Source organism: Caretta caretta, chromosome 1 (genome assembly GCF_965140235.1).
Source record: "Caretta caretta isolate rCarCar2 chromosome 1, rCarCar1.hap1, whole genome shotgun sequence".
NCBI lineage: Eukaryota > Metazoa > Chordata > Testudines > Cheloniidae > Caretta > Caretta caretta.
The window spans coordinates 254,153,491-254,176,351 of NC_134206.1; the positions used below are offsets into that span (position 1 = coordinate 254,153,491).

Below are 22,861 nucleotides of genomic sequence, written 5' to 3' on the forward strand. Positions count from 1 at the left end.
AAGTGAATTCACCCTGCTTTATTACTACCTTGATGAGTATGAGGTTCTTTACAATGGGCCACGTTACCACTCCTACTTCTTCTTGCTCTGATGTTGAGAAGATTTCCTAAAAGGCAGGAGGCTAGTAGTGGACAAATAAATCATAGGAAATGAAGAACGCCAAGACATTCCTGATTCTCAGTCCCATGAAAGAAGAGAACTTAATCTTTTCAAGAAAAGCTCTACCAAAAAAAACATCTGAAAGCCTGAAACTATAAGAAGCGAGACATTACTATTCTTGAGAAATTAAACTCTAGCAATCCTTTCAAGGGCTTTATTGTATATTCTCATATTAGACAGAGTAACAGTGTGAGGGATGTACCAGACAGGAATTCCTCACCAGCAAATTAAAACCCTCTATATCCCCTATAAAAGGAGAACACAAAGACAATGACAAAGAACCCAAGGGTAGATGCAGTCATCTCAGAAGTAGCCAGATAGATTATATGTTCCATGAAAAGCGCAGTATCTCTGAAGCGGCCCTAAGGAAGGAAAGATGGAAATGACGAAATGCCATTTGAGTATTCTAGAGCATCCTTTCAAGCATTTATGTACACAGCTTACTCCTCAATGTCAGTAAGCAAATGATTTGGATGGCTGCAGAAGCAGAGAAAGAACAGTTAAAATTGGCCAAGATTCTTCTTTTTCAGAGTTCTGCTATATTTTTGGCCATACATGACAATCAGAAGAACTTCAAAAGCCATGGTTGTGTACATCTCAGCAAGAATCTAACGCTAAGCAATTAGCATGCTTCTGTAAAAAGGAATCTGCAGTCTGGTGAACATCATGACACTGAGCCTTCTTCAGTATGAGTTGACTCTATTCCTCTCACTCAAACAGGCAGCCCAGGTCCTAGAACACGGGCCGGCAACCTTCAGCATTCGGCCCATCAGGGTAATCCGCTGGCAGGACACAAGACATTTTGTTTACGTTGACTGGCCGCAGCCACGGCTCCCCAGAGCTCCCAATGGCTGCGATTCACCATTCCCTAACAATGGGAGCTGCGGGAAGCAGCGTGGGCCACAGGGAGGTGCTGGCCGCTGCTTCCTGTAGCTCCCATTGGCCAGGAACAGCAAACCGCGGTCACTGGGAGCCGTGAGGGGGCCATGTCTGCGGATGGTCAACATAAACAAAATGTCTCACGACCTGCCAGTGCATTACCCTGATGAGCCATTTGCCAAAGGTTGCCGACCCTGTCCTAGAATCCACAGTAATAGTTTCAAGAGCTATACAAACATAAAAACCCTCGTTCTGCCATAAAAGTAGAAAAATAGGCAAAAACATGACCAGTCCACAACCAAAGTGAGTTGGGAGAGATAGATGTGTGATTCACATGTTCATAGCCTACCAATCTCAACTCCTAGATGACTGAGGGGAAAAAAAAGGTCACTGGGAAGCCAGACAAAATGCAACTCTGGCCAACAACCTGACAGTGTTAAAACACTGCCACTTGAGGTTAGTAGTCAGTAGGACTCATTGTAGACCTCATTTATGTGGTGGGTCTAATCTCGTGGTAGTTCTCCACTTTTCATCTTTTAAGATTGATTTAGAAAGTCAGTGTTATGGTTAAGCAGTCCTTGCTGCCATGTACAGGGCTATTATAAAATCGATGAGTTTAGGTTCAGAAAATAATTTTCTATCCTCGGAAGACAGACAAAACACAGACAACAAGGGAAGAGTAGCACCATTCTGTGGAGCAGCTAGCAACAATCACTACTGTTGAGCAGTGGTGATTCCCAGAGGAAAAAGCAGTAAAAAGTTAAGACCAGTTTGATGATGCCCACAAGTTAGCTCGTTTATAATTTAAAAGCCCAATATTTTGTTGCAATTTGGGGAATAGCAAGAGTCCTTTGTTATTTCAATAGATTAATTTTTCCAGTTTATGCTATTTTTAGCTTTATTTTATCAAGATATTTTGATTTGCATGTATAAATATATAGCCTTGACTCTAGGCACTTTAATGATGACTAAAACCACAAACCATTCAAAAACAGAAGCAGACCTCTACACAAAGACCTTGTCTACACTGGCAAGTTTCTGTACAGTAAACCAGCTTTCTGCATTGTAACTTCCGAGGTGTACACACTGACGAGCCACTCAGTGCGCAGAAACTGCACAGTTGCAGTGCTGTAAAAAAGCCATCCTGATGAGAGGCATACAGCTTTCTGCGCCGGGGGTACAGGGCCACGGTGCCAGTGTAGACACCCTGGTCAAGTGCTGCAACCGGGAGGTGTCCCAGAATGCCTGTTCTTGCCTCTCTGGTCATCAGTTTGAATTCTACTGCCCTGCCCTCAGGTGATCAACCGTCGTCCCCACCCCGTAAATTCCTTGGGAATTTTGAAAGTCTCCTTCCTGTTTGCTCAGTGATGCGTGCAGTGGTCTCAGCGCATCTTTCCAGGTTGCCACGCGTGTTCCACGCACCAGGCAATCCGCCGCTTGGAGCAATGCCGAGCTGCTGGACCTCATCAGCATTTAGGGAGAGGAGGCTGTCCAGTCCCAGCTGTGCTCCAGCTGCAGGAATTATGATACCTACAGACAGATTTCACGATGCATGACAGAAAGGTGCCATGACCAGGACACACTGCAGTGCAGGGTCAAAGTGAAGGAGCTGCGGAACACCTACCATAAGGCGCGGGAGGCAAACCGCTGCTCTGGTGCTCCGCCCACGAGCTGCTGGTTCTACAAAGAGCTGGATGCGATACTCGGTGGCGACCCCACCTCCACTGCGAAGGCCACTGAGGATACTTGGGTGGCTTGCGTGCCACTTGAGAGTGGACCGAGCCAGGAGGAGGAAATCTGGGACAAGGATGTGGAGGGAGACCCAGAGGCAGAGGACAACTGGGAGGTCAGAGATGCATGCAGCCAGGAGTGCTTTTCGACCCCAGAGGAGGCTAGCCAGTCACAGCTATTGGATCTTGGCGAAGCGCAAACTGGAGAGGAGGCTCCTGGTAAGTGGATTTGATTTTGGGAATCACTGAAGTAAGTTGTTGCGGGCAGGAGGGTTGCAGAAAGCAGGCTTGTGTCTGTATGATGTGCTTACCACCACATGCCTAGTCTGAGCGGCGGAACAGGGTGTTGATTGACTCCCTCACTTCACGGGAATCTGCCTCAGAGATCTCCAGGAAATCTCATGGAGATACTGGGCAATCCACTGCTGTAGGTTCTTTGGCAGAGTTGCTTTGTTTCTTGCTCCATTAAGGGTAACTTTACCGCACCACTCTGCAGACACTGGGTGGGGGGGAGGGTCCATTGCTGCACACAGGTGAGCTGCATAAGGGCCAGGGTGGAAGCCGCAATCTTGGAGAAGACCCTCCTTTGATTCCCTGCTCACCCTCAGCAGCGAGATATCTTCCATAATGAACAAAGCCTGTGGAAAATGTGGGGACAGGAATGATTACCAGGCCACCCCTACACTGCTGGTTCTCTCCAAGAGCCATGTGCCCAGTGAACAGTAGGGTCCGGGAACACTGATTTCCCCTGCCCCTGCAGCTACTCACCATTTTGGGGATCTTGTGGCTCATATGTGCTTGCCTGGGGACAGGCAGTTAGTGACAGGTATGTGAATAGTGGCTGTGTTTTAAATCACTGGATCAGTGTTCTGTGTGTTTCAAACAATACTGCTTCTGTAAAATGTTGCCTTTTGGCTTCACAGAGTTGACCTTGGAAGCCCAGCCTCCCTCTTTGTTATCGCTGGCTGAACAGCTGCGCCGAATTAGAAAGTGGCCATGAAGAACTAAGGAGGACTTTCTGCGTGAGGTTATGATGCACTCCGTGGCCGAAAAACAGGAACTGAAGGAGTCATGGGACAGTGAGAAGAGGGACTGAAAGGAGAACACAGCACGCCAGAATGAAGCCACGGAGCGGATCTTAAACATTATGGAGCGCCAAGCGGACACGCTCCAGGCGATACAAGCACTGCAAACCGAGCATCTCCAAGTCCACCCTCCCTTGCAGCCTCTGTCGCAAAACTCTTTCCCATGCGCCCCCCAGACACTGCCAACACACTCTTATCAACCTCCTGGCTCCAGTCTGTACCCGTGGCATTCCACTCCTCCCCTGTCACACTCCAGCACTGCGGACTCCCAGTACCCACTGCACTCAACACCCATCCCTCTGCAGATTAGCCCTTCCCAAGTACAGTGCCCACTGCATTGTACTTCAAAGGAGAAGGTTGGATATGATCCCTGGACATACACAAATCTTTAAGCGTCCCGGGACCCCCCATCCTCCTGGGACCTTCCCTTCCCCCATCCCCCCCTCAGTGCTGATGTGGTTTTTTTTGTTTGTCTCTCTCCTCCGGTTGTTATTTTTTAATAAAAGAATTGTGTTGGTTTGAAAGCAATCTTTATTCTATTAATTGAAAGCAAACAGAGCCCTTCAAAGCAACACACTACTATCTTAAACCTTCATAGTGCATCGTCTGCACCAATCACAATCACTTCCTAGCATTACAAGCACTGCACTCCCGAACATAGCAACAAATATTAGTGGCTTTCAGCTTCAAATTGCTGGCTCAAGGCATCCCTGATCCTTATGGCACCATGCTGCGCCCCTCTAATACCCCTAGTCTCTAGCTGTTCAAATTCAGCCTCCAGGAGCTGAGCCTCAGTGGTCCAGCCCAGAGAGAAGCTTTCACCTTTCCCTTCACAAATATTATGTAGCATACAGCACGCGGCTATAAGCATAGGAATATTGTCATTGGCCAGGTCCAGTTTCCCATATAGGCAGTGCCTACAGGCCTTTAAATGGCCAAAAGCACACCCAACAGTCATTCTGTATTTGCTCAGCCTGTTGTTGAACCACTCCTTGCTGCTGTCAAGGTGCCCCGTGTATGGCTACCTAAGCCACGCCATTAAGGGGTAGGCAGGGTCTCCCAGGATCACAACAGGCATTTTGACTTCCTCTACGGTGATCTTCTGGTCCGGGAAGAAAGTCCCTGCTTGCAGCTTTCTGAACAGGTCAGTGTTCCGAAAGATGTGTGCATCATGCACCTTTCTGGACCAGCCTGCGTTAAGATCTGTGAAACGCGCACAGTGATCCACAAGCGCCTGGAGAACCATAGAGGAATATCCCTTCCGATTAATGTACTTGGTGGCTAGGTGGTCTGGGGCCAGAATTGGAATATGCGTGCCATCTATCACCCCTTCTCAGTTAGGGAAGCCCATTTGTGCAAAGCCATCCACAATGTCATGCACGTTGCCTAGAGTCATGGTCTTTTGGAGCAGGATGCGATTAACGGCCCTGCACACTTCCATCAACGAGTCCAACAATCAACTTTCCCACTCCGCTCTACCGATCGGTTAGTGACCGATCGGTAGAAGTCTGGAGTAGCCATCTTCCACAGTTCAATTGCCACGCACTTCTCCAGGGACAGGGCAGCTCTCACTCATGTCCTTTTGCTGCAGGGCTGGGGCAAGCTCATCACACAGTCCCACGAATGTGGCTTTCTTCATCCAAAAGTTCTGCAGCCACTGTTTGTCATCCCAGACGTGCATGACGATGTGATCCCACCACTCGTGCTTGTTTTCCGAGCCCAAAAGCAGCGTTTCATTGTGGTCAGCACCTCTGTTAATGCCACAGGCAATCTCGTGTCATAGCTACTATGCATAGCAAGATCAATGTCGCACTCCTCTTGCCTTTGTAGTTTAAGGAATAACTCCACTGCCACTCGTAATGTGTTAGTCAGAGCGAGCAGCATACTGGTCTACTGTTCAGGATCCATTCCTGCAGACCAAAGAGGTAGAGTGCACAGTACACAAACCGTTGAAAGACGGCACCAAATGCGGATGGAAGCACAGGCATTGCTAAGATGCGAAACAATGCCTCATGGGGCATTGGGACAGGACCTCCCCTCCACCTGCCCACAACTCTTAGTGGCAGAGGAGGAAGAGATACTCTGTGGGATAGCTCCCCAGAGTGCAACACTCCGAATACCGCTGCAAGTGCCGCAAGTGTGTATACGCTATTGTGCAGGAAGCTGACAGTGTGAACACACAACAGCGGTTTCCCTTCAGCGCTCTCTAAGTGGCACTGTAACGGCCAGCGCTGCAATTCTGCCACTGTAGACATACCCAAAAACAGCTAGTCAACAAAGAAACAAGTAACTACCAGAGCAGATGTGACAAGTCAACCAATGGTCTGGAGAGGGTTAAGATTTGATTTAAAAGTGGACATTCAGAAACTCTAACAAAGCCAGATTCTTTTTCACAGGAAGAGGAGCTAGTTCAGGAGTTTCAGTGACAAGTACATGTGCTGAGTGACTGGGACACTTTTGGACTGGTTAGTATAGTAACATATATTGGGAAGGGGAAAAATAGGGACTTCAACTGATTGCAGCTAGTGGCTTGAGATACTGTTTATCTTTAAAAGAATAAATAGCTGTGGCCTAATGTTTCAACCAAAGATCTATCATTTGGTGTCAAAAAGAATGTGTATCTATTTAAATGTTTAACAACAACAAAAGAAGAGCTTCTCAAAGGCACATGTAGTTAGCAACATACTTACCAAGGCAATCATAAAGACCCTGACTTATCCAAGCTAGTATAGCAAGAGTGATAAGGTCTCCAAAACTCGCTGCAATAGGTGTAGCAACATTGTCAGGATTTATGCCCGTCTTCTTTGATCCAACAATAACTCCAACCATTATTATGCCTAGATTGAAGGTAAGAAGAAAACATGTCAATCTTTATCTACATCGTAATCCCACAGGAAATCTATGGAAAAACTGGAAATCAAAACCAGAGCTCCTGACAACTACAAGCTTGTGCCTTTTTCCTAAGATCATGCTTCCTCCCACTTGACTCAACAACATTTATTTTATTTCTTCTTTTTTCTTTTTTTTTTTTTCAAATGAGGTTATTTAATTAGGTATAGTACAGGGGTCGTCAACCTTCGGCATGCAGCCAATCAGGGTAATCTGCTGGTGAGCCACAAGACATTTTGTTTATGTTGACTGTCTGCAGGCAAGGCCGCCCACAGCTCCCAGGGGCTGCAGTTCACTGTTCCTGGCCAATGGGAGCTGTGGGAAGTGGTGGCCAGCATGTCCCTGTGGCCTGCGCTGCTTCCCACAGCTCCCATTGGCTGGGAACGGCGAACCGTGGCCACTGGTAGCCGTGGGGGGCTGTGCCTGAGGATGGTCAACGTAAACAAAATGTCTCACGGCCTGCCAGCAGATTACCCTGATGGGCTGCGTGCCAAAGGTTGCCAACCCCTGGTCTAGCTGAATGAACTGTCAAAGATTTCATCACTCAATAAATATGCATTAGCTATTATCAGATGCACACATTTTTTTCAGGATGTCCTACCAGAAACTTGGCCACAAGTCACTGAACTGTGTAATTTAAAAAAAAATTCATTATTAGATACACAGTCAATCAAAACAACACTTTACACAGAGGTCAACAGTTAGTATGCATTCTAAAAACAGCACCACTGAAATTCTTTTTAAGAGTAATTTCCCTATAGTATTCAAATGCCTGTCAAGAATGTTATTCACAGTGTTACATTAGCAATATTATTTGGTACTGAAAAGAATTTTCCCTCTCATCATCCAGTAGACCTAAGAGAGAAGAGAAGCTCTGAAGAGATTTCAAATGTGTTTATTCTATTATTTTTAACATTATTTATATATTTTTGAAATTAATTTCTTCTACTCCTTAAATCACTAGTCAGGAAGACTCAATTTAATCATGGATTTCTACATAATAATACATTCTTGTTGGTAGTTATAACCTTAATACATATTCTTCACAACTCAGAGACAGACGTAGGTTTCATTTTTAGAAGGTACATACTATACATTTTTAAGTGATTTATTTTGAAGATTCTTCAGATGAGTTTTATAGCTATATCAGAAAATGAATGATTGTTTGATTATTTCATTTACCAAAGATAATTGAAGCAGATATTTATGAAGTCACTGGGAGGTGAACTATCTCCAATTCCAACAGGTTAATCATTGGGGCATTGCTGGCACATGATGGCATATATCACATTGGTGGATGTGCAGGTGAACGAGCCTCTGATAGTGTGGCTGATGTTATTAGGCCCTGTGATGGTGTCCCCTGAATAGATATGTGGGCACAACTGGCAACACAATTGGCAATAACCTGGTGGCTGAACTTTGTGACTTAACCTGGTGGCTGAACTTTGTGACTCCCGATAATGTCACGGCTAACCTGGTGGCTGAACTTTGTGACACGTTGCCAATTGTGCCCACATATCTATTCAGGGGACACCATCACAGGGCCTAATAACATCAGCCACACTATCAGAGGCTCGTTCACCTGCACATCCACCAATGTGATATATGCCATCATGTGCCAGCAATGCCCCGCTGCCATGTACATTGGTCAAACTGGACAGTCTCTACGTAAAAGAATAAATGGACACAAATCAGATGTCAAGAATTATAACATTCATAAACCAGTCGGAGAACACTTCAATCTCTCTGGTCACGCAATCACAGACATGAAGGTCGCTATCTTAAAACAAAAAAACTTCAAATCCAGACTCCAGCGAGAAACTGCTGAATTGGAATTCATTTGCAAATTGGATACTATTAATTTAGGCTTAAATAGAGACTGGGAGTGGCTGTGACGAAGTGGGACTGTTCTTAATGTTTCCTCTGAATAGTGGGGGGGTGCCTCAGTTTCCCCTAGGCAGTTCTTAAGTATCTAGGGGGTGGAGTAAGGGTGTATGATCATTGCAGAGCCCTAGAGGGCAGGTGTGTGCAGGAGTCTGGACACAGAGAATGGCCAACACCCTGTTTCCTGGCAACTGATGGCCTGGGCCCTTCCCCCCTGCAAGGTGAGAGCTGAAGGGTTGGAGAACAAAGGAATCCGGTGACCACCTGGCCCAGGAAAGGAACAAAGCCTAGAGGAGGAGGGGCTGGAGGGGGTTTTCAGTTTGGGGCTGGCTGGGACATGGAGTGAAGTGCAGACGTGGTTGTCTGGCTCACTGCCCCCCAAAATGGACCCAGCTGAGGGGTCCCGTTCTCTGCACCTGCAAGCTCTGTTTTAGACCATGTTCCTGTCGTCTAATAAACCTTCTGTTTTACTGGCTGGCTGAGAGTCACGTCTGACTGCGAAGTTGGGGTGCAGGACCCTCTGGCTTCCCCAGGAGCCCCGCCTGAGCGGACTCGCTGGGGGAAGCGCACGGAGGGGCAGAGGATGCTGAATGCTCCGAGGTCAGACCCAGGAAGGTGGAAGCCGGGTGAGCTGTGTGTCCTGCAGACAGGCTGCTCACAGAAAGGCGACTGCCCCAGAGTCCTGACTGGCTTCATGGGGAGCAGTTCCAGAGCATCGCCCAGGGACTCCGTGACAGTGGCTAAGTCATTATGCAAGGTAGCCTATTTCCTCTTGTTTTTTCCTACCCCCCACCACCCCCAGATGTTCTGGTTTAACTTGGATTTAAACTTGGAGAGTGGTCAGTTTGGATGAGCTATTACCAGCAGGAGGGTGAGTTTGTGTGTGTATGGGGGTGGGGTGGATGTGAGAAAACCTGGATTTGTGCTGGAAATGGCCCACCTTGATTATCATGCACATTGTAGGGAGAATGGTCACTTTGGATGAGCTATTACCAGCAGGATAGTGAGTTTGTGTGTGTGGTTTTTGGGAGGGGGGTGAGAGAACCTGGATTTGTGCAGGAAATGGCCCAACTTGATTATCATGCACATTGTGTAAAGCGTTGTCACTTTGGATGGGCTATCACCAGCAGGAGAGTGAATTTGTGTGGGGGGGTGGAGGGTGAGAAAACCTGGATTTGTGCTGGAAATGGCCCAACCTGATGATCACTTTAGATAAGCTATTACCAGCAGGACAGTGGGGTGGGAGGAGGTATTGTTTCATATTCTCTGTGTATATATAAAGTCTGCTGCAGTTTCCACGGTATGCATCCGATGAAGTGAGCTGTAGCTCACGAAAGCTCATGCTCAAATAAATTGGTTAGTCTCTAAGGTGCCACAAGTACTCCTTTTCTTTTTGCGAATACAGACTAACACGGCTGTTACTCTGAAACCTGTTAAAATATTGGCTTCTGCAGCTAACTCAGTCGTCTTCACCTTCATTTTCCTGTTTGTACATAATCTGGAAAAGAAAAACAAGCTTTCCTGTTTTTTCAGGTCCCAAACGATTTCTCAATTTGGAATGAATTAGTCCAAAGGAAGAAAATATTCTTTCTACACCAGCAGAAGAAGATACTGCTGTTAAAAGTGAGGTTATCACTTCAACAGTCTCTGAATCCAAGTGCTTAAGTGACTTCCACCAGTTCACTGGTGTTACTTTCTTTAAAACATCATCAGCAAATAGGGTGACCAGACAGCAAGTGTGAAAAATCGGGACGGGGGGGGGGGATAATAGGAGCCTATATAAGAAAATTACCCCAAAATTGGGACTGTCCCTATAAAATCGGACATCAGGTCACCCTATCAGCAAACATATATTTCTTGAATGCTTCACCCTTAGCTCTGAAGTTTATTATAGTTGGCATTATGGAGGAATGATTGCTGGATGTCCATGTCATAGCCAACTCTTCTTCTACAGCAGTTAAGGTTTGACCCTGGTTCTGAGCATTGAGAATATTTGCAAGAAAATGAGCTGGAGACAGTGCTTATCCCGTTCATTTTTTTAATGCTTGTAATTTAACTCTGTAATTGCACATTTCTCTTTTTAAGATCTCACTCCGTCCCTTCCGAATTTCAACAGCGTCAGCAATAAAACAGCTATTTCCCTGCATTTTGTTCAAGGCTACAGAAATAAGCTTCAGGGTACTCAGCATGTGTTCAACACTTCTCTTAAGCCCAATGTTGAGAACTTTGGCTGTGACAGTGCCATCTATTTTTTCACGATTTTGTTCACAAACGGTCATCGGATTAGGCCAATTCTTGATATAGTGCTCAAAACAGTCCACTACTGAGTTCCATCACACATCTTGTGGGAGAGTTAGGTTGGTTCCTCCCATTTTTTTCAGAGCAGCTGCTGCAAAGTGGTTGTTATGGAAGTATTTTGCAATTTCAACAACATTAGCCTTTATTTCTGGAACACTGAAGTCTTTAGCTTGGAGGTGCGTCAAATGAGCACTGCAACCGTATGTTATTAGCTTGGGACTCTCTTCACTCTCGTCTAAATAATTTCTTCTCATCTTGGATACATTTGCAGAATTGTCTGTGACCAAGCTGCATACTAGATATTTGAATTTTTTTCCACAGTTTGTTATAGCTTTTCCTGCTACTTCTTGTAAGTATTCTGCGGTGTGTGCATTTCCTGATGTAGCAATTGTTTCTGTAAGAAAGACATTCCCTTCTTCTGTTGTCACATAAGCACATACAACAGGATCATTGTGGAGATTGCTCCACCCATCAAGACTCAGGTTAACAATTTGATCCTCTAGACCTTTTGCACACTGCTCAATTTCTCTTTCATATGCTTTTTCCAGCAATTTGCCTGCGACATCTGCTCCATTGTGTGGACTGTATCCTGGTCTTAATGACTGAACCATGTTAATGAAGTGTGGGTTCTCAATCATACGGAAAGGAGAGTTTGTTGCATAAACAAACCAGGCAATTTTTTCATCAATTATCTCTTTTTGTAATCTGCTGGTTCTTATCACAAACTTATCTATGGTTGTTTCTGGATGATGGAGATTTTTTTTTCTTTTTGCTACAGGTGATAGACTGTGGCTATGTGACATACATGATGTGACTGAAACACTATCATTGGCAGACAACTCTGAAACTATAGAAAATGGTGGTGAAGTTGAAGGTGGATAGTCTTCAGAATCCTGTATGTTGAGGATGAATTCTCCTAAACAAAATAAGTCAATGCAGTTATTTAATTATTATTACCACACTGCTCGTTTAGTATTACTCATTGCATTCACTGACACTCAGTACTACTTTAAAGGTGAAATTGTAAAAAGAAGATCTGCCTATTTTAGCTATTTATTGTTTATCACAACTGCATCTAAAATGATAGTACCATAGAGTAACCATATTTTTTGCTCAAACATGAGAATTCAAGAATAGTTCAGAAGGAAGACAGGCAGTCCTTAAGACAGAAGTATGAAATAAAGTTTACCAACCTGAAGATTCTGCATGTTCAGACATGTTCCTTTCATCATCTTCAATGCAGCTTCCTCCTGAGAAGGAACACTTCTCATGATGTTGTTTCATTTAGGCCACCAGGCCTTGCATTTCTTTGTTGCACTGTTTGCATTTTGCACGCATGCCTGTCTTACCCACAGATAGAGGAACTTCATTAAAATACTCCCATACTGGGTCTCTTTTACAGCCTGCTGCCGTTATAGGTTTTCCCTTCTAGTGAGAGAATGTTAGGGTAGATCTCAAATCAATGAAGGCTACACTCTGAAAGACCTCAAGACTTCTGGAATATGTTGCTCAAACAGTTTCACTTTTGTTTCTACTGCCTGTCCCTCCCTTCTCACATTTATCTCCAGACTTCTTCTCCTTGTCCAGATCTATTCTGCCCCCAACAATCTTCTATTCATTGAACTTTTTGAAACTTTGCACTTTTGGAGAGAGGTAAGGGACTGACTCTGTGTACACACATTTGCAGAGGGACAATAGGGTTGAGGTCTGTTATTTCTCACCTCTATATATTATTTATTTGTTTAAAAATATTTTTGCTGTTAACAAGCATGTTATCTCTGGAGACACAAATTCACAGTTTGAGAACTGCAAAACTAAGCATCTCTGATGGTATCTTCTAGACTCAGCACTGAGTCCCATTGGGTAGGTAGAAAGATTAACCTAAATAATCTATACAGAAGCCCCTGGAATCCCATAAGATTGGGTCCCTAAATCCATGAACTATTGGAACTCATTTACAAAACTTTTCTTAAACATTACATGAATATATTGTCTCATACTAAAGAATTAGAACTTATAATCCCTATTCCATGATGAGATATCTTTGAGCTATAATGTATCTTAATTAAAACTATCTTTTTAGATAGGATTTTTTTGATAAAATGCTTTTTGAGGAAAAAACCTATTTAAATTAAAAAAATCTGATTTTTTAATTTTTTTTTTAAAATCATTGATTTTTATCCACGCTGTTCCACAGTCATAAGTAGGATTTTGTCTCAGTTCCCATTTATGAAGGAGGTAGGCCCATCTGCTTTGTGATGTGCAGATGTGGTTCAAAAGTGGACCATATTTTCTGTGGGAATGAAAAACCACTGGGCTCTCTCTGGTTGGGTCCCTGATGAGATGTTTGCTTGGGATTTTGGTATCCTTCCACCTTGCTTGCCATTGAACTTCAGTCTGAGTCTTCAAACTCTTGCATTGCAAGCCAAAAAAGGATTTTCTGGATTTGAGTCAGAATCTCGGTATGTTATTTAGGACTTCATATACTGGAAGATCCTTGCTTCCTTGAATATGATACGGTTTCTGAAGGATTCTCACATCGCAATAAATTTTGGGGGTTGGATGTATGCCATTTCTGGAAGCCACAGCTGTGGTGTTGATTTTACTGTACCGTAATGATGCGAGTGGCAGTGCTGAAAGTCGACAAGTGATACGTGGAAGCTATGTATCCATATGGTTGAGCAGTATTCTGTGGTAGAATAAAAAGGGGCCAATGAAGCGTTCCATAGAGTTTTTGCAACAGCTCCCCAGGTCATTCCTCCCAGTTTCTGAATGAGATTTACACACATCTTTATTTTGTCATGAATATTTTTCAGGTGCTGGATGTATGTGAGGCTTTGGTCAGATGTCACACCAAGATATTTCAGGATGGTATTGTGTGTTATCTGCTGGTCACAGAAGTCCACATGCAGTTCCACCCTAGCCTTTTGATTATTTAGATGAAGTGTTGGCACAACAGTCTTGGTGGGGTCTGGTTTTAGCCACCAATATTCTTTCCTGGTATTCAGGTCCTTAGTTAGGATTTGTTCTTTGATAGATAAATTTTCTGCCTGTGTAGTTAGAGCAATGTCATCAGCAAAGACAAATTTCTGTAATTATGTTTGGGGAAGGTACATATTAAACAGGATCAGCGCTAAGACTGATCGCTGTAGTGGGCTACCGTACAGAGCGTGTGATCTACTGAACGGGTCACCCAAGAAAAGGTGAAATCTATGATTGATCAGAACTTCTCTGAAGAAGATTATTGTCACAGTGCATGGGATAATTGTATTGGCTTTCGGGAAAAGGCTGTTTCTCCATACAGCTTTGTAGGTGGCATATAAGTCTAAGAAAGCTGTCTCAGGCTTGGCATTTTGCTGGAAACCCACCTCAGTGTGTGTTATTAAGGCTAATATTGGTCACTCAGTCACAAATAAGAACTGATCATGTATATTGCACAGTGGTAAATTAAAAAATAAAGACATCTCCCATCTTAAGAGCTTAGCATCTAAAACCAACTCTTTCTGTTCACAGAGAATCATGACCGTAGTGCCATGTGATTGGATATCATATCCCATCACACTGTCTGACTTAAAGCCCTCTAGGATTTGTTTTTTTAAATGTTTCTTTTGCTGTGGACACAATTAGCACCATACTTTTTCAAACTTAAACTTAAACATGGCTCCATTAAGAGATTCAATAAAAGGTATAAATGCTAGATGGGTAATTGAATATGGTGTAAGGTTTTATTTAAAACTCCTTTAAAGAATATGACAAGCTATGGGCAAGTATAATGAAGAAGTGGGCCAGAATTGTGGTCATAATTCAAAACCAGTTTAGCAATAATAAACAGAGGGAGCAAATTTCAACACAGCTGTTTCGCCACAAATTAAACATCTTGGAAAAGACGGATATCCAGGAAAATCTATGCCTAGGTTCTTTTTTTGATCCAATTTCGTTACTATGATTCTAGTTTTTAGCCTGAAGAGTGCAAAGGGCATCCAACTGCCATCTGTCTGCTTCAGACAGATTGTACTCTCCTGGGATTTATATCTTAAGTAACATTGTGACACATATGCACATTTCATAGTCACTGTAGAACATTACAAATATATTTTTTACCCTGTAGAAGAGATGCTATGAAGGCAGTTGCTACACTGCTAGAACACAAAAGGACTGAATGATCAAGGCGATATTTGCCCTCTGGAATCCAGCCCAGTGTGACTGCCGCCACTGCTGCTAGAAAACCAACTACCGTCGCCTGGACCTAGGAGAGCAAAACAAGAGTTCATTAATATCAGAAAACTTTACCAACTTAAAATAATTGTTAGACATAAACCAACTGCCACCATTCCCTGTCTCTCATGTCTCATATCTGGGAGGCATCAGAGAAAGTACGCTCAGCCACTATGGAAAGGGAGAATTTGTATAGCTCAATTGTGATCTCCCTGGATGATTAAGAAGCAGAACTTATGGAGTCTGAAGGAAGAACTGTTCACTCTTCTTCTATAAGAAAGGCTTTAACAATGATTCAACGCCTCAAAGATCGTGAAAGTAATAACTAAGGCTGTCAAACGATTAAAAAAATTAAAAATTGCCATTAATCGCACTGTTAAACAATAGAATACCATTTATTTAAATATTTTTGGACTTTCTACATTTTCAAATATATTGATTTCAATTACGATACAGAATACAAAAAGTGTACATTGCTCACTTCATATTATTTTTTATTACAAATATTTGCACTGTAAAAAACAAAAGAAATAGTATTTTTCAATTCACCTAATACAAGTACTGTAGTGCAATCTCTTTATCATGAAAGTTGACCTTACAAATGTAGAATTATGTACAAAAAAAACTGCATTCAAAAATAAAACAAAGTAAAATTTTAGAGCCTACAAGTCCACTTAGTCCTACTTCTTGTTCAGCCAGTCGCTCAGACAAACAAGTTTGTTTACATTTGCAGGAGATAATGCTGCCCACTTCTTGTCCACAATATCACCTGAAAGTGAGAAGAGGCATTCATATGGCACTGTGGTAGCTGGCGTCGCAAGATATTTTTGTGCTAGATGCATGGAAGATTCATATGTCCCTTCCCTTCATGCTTCAACCACCATGACAAAGGACATGCATCCATGCTGATAATGGTCGATAACCATCCAAAGCAGTGGAGATCGAAGCAAGTTCCTTTTCATCATCTGAGTCAGATGCCACCAGCAGAAGACTGATTTTCTTTTTTGGTAGTTCAGGTGCTGGAGTTTCCAAATCAGAGTGCTGCTCTTTTAAGACACCTTAAAGCATTCTTCACACCTAGTCCCTCTCAGATTTTGGAAGGTGCTTCAGATTCTTAAACCATGGGTTGAGTGATGTAGCTATCTTTACAAATCTCACATTGGTACTTTCTTTGTGTTTTGCCAAATCTGCAGTGAAAGTATTTTAAAATGAACAACATGTGCTGGGTCATCATCCGAGACTGCTATAACACAAAATGTATGGCAGAATGTGGATAAAACAGAGTAGGAGATATACAATTCTCCCCCAAAGAATTCAGTCCCAAATTTAATTAATGCATTATTTTTTTTAACGAGCATAATCAGAATGGAAACATGTCTTCTGGAATGGAGCACAAAGGGGAATACAAATGTTTAGCATAACTGGCATGAAAATACTTTGCAATGCTAGATACAAAAGTGCCATGCAAATGGCTCTTCTAACTTTCAGGTGACATTGTAATTAAGAAGTGGGCAGCATTCTCTCCCATAAATGCAAACAGACATATTTGTCTGAATGATTGGCTGAACAAGAAGTAGGACTGAGTGGACTTGTAGGCACTAAAGTTTTACACTGTTCCATTTTTGATTGCAGTTACGTAACAAAAAAGTCTACATTTGTAAGTTGCACTTACACCATAAAGAGACTGCACTACAGTACGTGTATGAGGTGAATTGAAAAATACTATTTCTTTTGTTTGCCATTTTTACCGTGCAAATATTTGTAAAAAAATAAATACACCTCTACCCCGATATAACGCGACCCGATATAACACGAATTCGTATATAATGCGGTAAAGCAGTACTCCGGGGGAGGGGTGGGACTGCACGCTCCAGTGGATCAAAGCAAGTTCGATATAACGCGGTTTCACCTATAATGCCGTAAGATGTTTTGGCTCCCAAGAACAGCGTTATATCAGGGTAGAGGTGTAATAATATAAAATGAGCACTGTCAACTTTGTATACTGTGTTGTAATTGAAACCAATATATTTGAAAATGTAGAAAAACATCCAAAAATATTTAATACATTTCGGTATTCTGTTGTTTAACAGTGCGATTACAACTGCGATGAATCGCGATTAATTTTTTAAATCATGATTAATTTTTTTGAGTTAATCATGTAAGCTAACTGTGAGTAATCGACAGCCCTAGTCATAACAAAAAAAAAATTGGGGGATTCTCAGGAGCCTAAAAAGACATACACAACAAAGCTATGTCTGAAGGCGGGTGGTAGACTACATCTAATACTTAAATAAATGAGTCAAAACATGGGTATTTTATACACGTTCTTAGCACTGTATGTATGTATAAATATGAAGCAGTTATTCAAAATCTAGTTAAGGAGCAGCTGTTTTGGATTTAAAGGCAGTCATTTACTCAAATGTTATAGACAATAAATAGTATTAAAGTGACTAACAGTCACTTCAAAGTTATTTAAATATTCTAACCCATGAAAGTACAGTATAGAAAGCATTTGAGAGGTCAAGATTAAATGGACTTTACTGGCGATGGAGCTATTTTTTAATCATCCCTAGAAAGTCTCTTTCAAAAAAAGAGATGAGATATATTTGACAAGGCAGGATGGGAAAATTTACACAGATGTTACCTGTACTATACCTTTTATTGATAAAACCGACCTATTTCTGCTGCAAGTCTGTATTACTTTAAAAACAGACTGTATACTGAAATTATGAATTAAAGTGAAGTAAGTTAACTCTGAACTGACTGAGTGTTGCAGTGTTGTATCCTCTATTTTTCTATTGTTAGCATCAAAATTTGTGCTGAGAATTTTAAGTAACTGTTCTTGCGAGAGTATGCCAAAATGATTATATTGTACTTACCTGTTTTAAGGCCAAATTGCCAATTATTAGGTTCCACTTCTCAATGGGAGAATCCATTTTCCCAACATTTACCTTTAAATGAGAAAAGTGAATTTTAGACATTTGGATTTAAATTTATAGTACCATTTATTAACTTTAAGGTTTAGTAGTAAAGTAAAGGTAAGAACATAAGAACAGCCATACTGGGTCAGACCAAAGGTCCATCTAGCCCAGTATCCCGTCTTCCGACAGTGGCCAATGCCAGGTGCTTTAGAGGGAATGAACAGAACAGGTAATCATCAAGTGATCCATCCCCTGTCGCCCATTCCCAGCTTCTGGCAAACAGAGGCTAGGGACACCATCCCTGCCCACCCTGGTTAGTAGACATTGATGGACCTATCCTCCATGAACTTATCTAGTTCTTTGTTGAACCCTGTTATAGTCTTGGCCTTCACAACATGCTCTGGCAAGGAGTTCCACAGGTTGACTGTGCGTTGTGTAAAGAAATACTTCCTCTTGTTTGTTTTAAACCTGCTGCCTATTAATTTCATTTGGTGACCCCTAGTTCTTGTGTTATGAGAAGGAGTAAATAACTCTTCCTTATTTACTTTCTCCACACCAGTCATGATTTTATAGACCTCTATCATATCCCCTCTATCATAAGATGTGTATGATCATTCAGTTGTCATACTAGAAAAACAGTACCTAGTCTTTAGATTAATACAAGTCAATAATATGCCTGTATAATTTCACTGAACACAATTGGTAATAAGATATAAGATACGAACAATATTTTACTTGAAAAGTTTTTCAAGAGGATTAATGCCTAAATTCAGCTATTTTAAAAGAATTAAAAATTAACCATATTTATATAGTGATGCGGCTCCTTCAGTTAAAATAGATGTTCAGTTAAAATAGCATCTACAAAACTACCCTAAACTGATGGGGTTTGATGAACAAAAGTCTTGCCAATTAAGTGTTTCTCACACACTTTTTAGCCAATTACATAGTGAATGCTATTTAATTTCCACGAACATGCCCAAATACACCAGCTATCAGATCAGTTGGCAGAAAAAAGAATTGTGTCAGTGTTTAATGTTTAAGGACAAAGTCAGTCTAAAATACCCCCAAGAGCTTACACTCCATGGGCCTCATAATGTAAACATTTATGCATGCAACTTCCCTTCAACAGAACTACCTAAATGAATACAAATACATTTACAAAATCAGGTTCTATAATTAAGAGCAGAATTTGACCTCCCAGCTCTGGATTTACACCAATGCAACTACATTGCTGTAAATAATTTCACAATCCAGTTCTGAGGCTGGGACTTGAGAATATCCAATATATTTCAAATGAAACTTTTTTAAAAAAAAAACAACAAATCCCTTCATACAGGATCTTTCACAATATACTTCATATTTCTTTAATATTTATTTTTTTTGGTCAGAGCAAAAGGATTCATGCAATCACTGAACACTATCTGAGGACATTTTTAAAGACTTTTGAGCAAACTGGCCAGAAGGTCATGTTTTCTAGCAAAGATACTATGCTGCTTAAACTTTTTTTGAAGTTCATTAATTTATATACATGGGATAAAATATCACAAAAATTTCTAAATAAATTAAAGCCCTGCTGTTTGGTTTTCTCAGCAGAATGTTTTTTAAGTTCTTAGTGCTGTTTCTTTTCTATTTTGCTATTATGCTGCTTGCTTTAGGTTTAGGAGGAATGTTGTAGATCAGAGGGAACACCGAGCTAAACTCACTAAAAGTTAATTATAACGTACTTTATCACAACCTACAATACAAAGTAAATACGTTAGTGTTCAAAGTGCACGCAATAAACATCATAAATAATCCCATAGAGAAGTAGAGCTCCCAATTATTTCTTATTGGCATTCTTAATAAATACCTCTGCTAAACCAGCTGTATAATGAGTTATTGGTAAAACATGAGGAGTTTCTTCCTTAGTAGGAGTCCTTAAAAAACACCAAGGTTTGTCTGAGTGGACATTAACATCCTCTAGCAGTTTTAATTAATATAGGTGTTTTCCCTACAATCTTGTGTTCTAATGCAGAACCCTAGCTATATTTAGTCCAGGTCTACACTTAACAGTATGGCTCTACCAGTACACTATGCTGAAAAAGTGTTCTTAGTGTGGGAACAGCTTATACTAGCAAAACTGCACATTTACTGGTACAGCTTATTTCACTTGGGGAGAGGAGAAGGAGGGTGGTTTGATGGAATAAACTACACTGGCAAAACCCTAGGGACTACTGCCAGCATAGCTATGTCAATCACAAATCACACTTCATCCACACCCACTGACAGAGCTATGCCGGCAAAAGCTTTAGTGTAGACATGGCCTTAGATCTAGTTAGCCTGAATACTGCCAAGTGATGAAGTGGAGGTGAAATCTACTCAGATTTTAGAGGACCTGAAATAATATGCTTAAAAAAAAGTCTCCTGTTTCAGCCTGTTTGGGGGTTTTTCTGTGTGTTTTCAAATTATCAGTGGAAGAATCCTTCCACTACCTCTCAAGTCCAACATTACACACGTAAACCAGAGAAAGTATTAAGAGCTTAAGGGTACATCTACACAGCGAAAAAGACCCATGGTGGAGAGTCTCAGAGCCCAGATCAACTGACTTACTCTCGTGCTGTAGGGCTAAAAATGGCACTGCAGATGTTTGGGTTTGCACTGGAGCCCGGGCTCTGAAACCTGGGCCCGAACATCTACACTGCTATTTTTAGCCCACAGTGTGAGCCCTGAGACTCACTGCTAAAGAGGTTTATTTATTTATTTATTTCTCTGTAGACATATCCTAAGTCACCTTCCTTTGACTTCACATTGAATTTTGGGTTCTCGGCACTTCTCTGAATCAGTCTCCTAAATGACTATATTCTGCCAGCCAGAGCTTGGATTGGGTCAGTATACAAAGGTACAATATTCAGGTACCTTTCTGAAGCTCCTATCTTGTTCTCCAGAATCTTAGCTTTAATATTTTTATAATGTCAGTCTCTAGCTGTTATGGTTGTGAAGAAAGCTTCCAAAATATAAACTAAGTGTAACTAATGCAAAGAGGGCCTGGTGAGTCTACGGAGAGCCTGCAACAAATTGCTATGAGAGGCGTCAACTGTCCCATAAAACTCAGTGAGATAATAATTCAGATGCCCAATGATACTTTAAATGTTGACATTGTTAACTATTTCATTCTTCACATAAGAAGAGAGAGAGGATCATAGATCTGCATAATTTATTTTGAGTGATGTCTTTTTTGGTACCAGGAATGGGTGGTGTTCAGGAGATACCAACACATTTTCCCATCCTCCCCCCTCATGAAACCTATGAGAATCCACTGGCATATTCAAACCCCACCAAAGGGGAGCCAAGGTCAAGGATCCCAGTAGAGCACAGAACATGCATGATCATATCTGGAACACTACTCAATCTGTGAGCAGTGTCTAATTTTGGTGACTCACATGGTAAAGATTATTTTGTGGATGGAGTTTGGAAGAGTAACAATTTTTCCCCTCACTAATTCAACCCTTGCTATGGGGACCTCCTGCAACAGGTAAATAAACTAAGCCAGGCTCTATTACAGAAAAATAATGTTGTCCTTTTTATATTACAAGACATGTGAGAAGAGGGGAAAAAATAAGATTACTTACTGCAGTTGATAGTCTAGATGCCAAGGTCATTTCCAAATTACCTTTGAGACCAAGTAGTGCAGGAACCAAGATAAAAACTTCAGTAACATTTCTGAACACTTCCCAGTGCTATTTAAAATACAGGTAAAGAAAAAAAAATAGTTAAAAAAAAAAGGATCCCTTCACATTCCACAACACTGTTTTAAGGGTGGTATAGTAGTCTGATCTCAACAGATTTCAGAATACCAGAGGTAAAGTTAACAAAAGTATCTAAGTCCCATTTCCAAAAATGACAGGCACCTAAGTCTCATTGAAAGTCAACCGCCATTTGGAAACTTTTCCTAGGTTAGTACTTGGGATAAGAGACCTCCACTAAAAACTCAGGATAAGTGTTGGCAGTTCAGATAATGATACCCTTTTCTCTGAATGAGTACAGAACCAGCTTTCTTTTATGAGGTTGAGGGTTCTCTGCTGCTGTCTTTTGGATGAAACAAATCTGAGTTCCTCGCTACGTCTTATCATTAAAGCATGCATCACACTTAGCCCTGGTCTACACTAGGAGTTGAGGTCGAATTTAGCAGCGTTAAATCGATTTAACCCTGCACCCATCCACACGACGAAGCCCTTTTTTTCGACTTAAAGGACTCTTAAAATTGATTTCTTTTCTCCACCGCGAACAAGGGGATTAGCGCTGAAATCGGCCTTGCCAGGTCGAATTTGGGGTAGTGTGGACGCAATTCAACAGTACTGGCCTCCAGGAGCTATCCCAGACTGCTCCATTGTGACCGCTCTGAACAGCACTCTCAACTCAGATGCACTGGCCAGGTAGACAGGAAAAGGCCCGCAAACTTTTGAATCTCATTTCCTGTTTGGCCAGCATGGCAAGCTGCAGGTGAGTGCAGAGCTCATCAGCAGAGGTGACCATGAAGACCTCATCAGCAAAGGTGACCATGATGGAGTCCCAGAATCACAAAAGAGCTCCAGCATGGACCGAACGGGAGGTACAGGATCTGATCACTGTATGGGGAGAGGAATCCATGCTATCAGAACTACGTTCCAGTTTTCGAAACGCCAAAACATTTGTCAAAATCTCCCAGGGCATGAAGGACAGCGGCCATAACAGGGACCCGAAGTAGTGCCCCATGAAACTTAAGGAGCTGAGGCAAGCCTACCAGAAAACCAGAGGCAAACGGCCACTCCGGGTCAGCGCCCCA

General features: G+C 42.0%; 1 protein-coding gene across 3 annotated transcripts in view; it reads right to left on the reverse strand.

Annotated features, from left to right (window-relative positions):
* The window catches only part of SLC41A2 (solute carrier family 41 member 2), a 90,130-nt gene that overhangs the window by 41,901 nt on the left and 25,368 nt on the right, over positions 1 to 22,861 (reverse strand). For all 3 annotated transcript variants that reach the window (XM_075123310.1, XM_048831843.2, XM_048831823.2), the window contains 4 exons: positions 21,669 to 21,776; positions 18,019 to 18,090; positions 15,026 to 15,170; positions 6,544 to 6,690 (listed from right to left, as the gene is read on the reverse strand). In XM_075123310.1, coding sequence (XP_074979411.1) covers positions 6,544 to 6,690; positions 15,026 to 15,170; positions 18,019 to 18,090; positions 21,669 to 21,776 — 472 coding nt within the window. The remainder of the gene's footprint in view (positions 1 to 6,543; positions 6,691 to 15,025; positions 15,171 to 18,018; positions 18,091 to 21,668; positions 21,777 to 22,861) is intronic.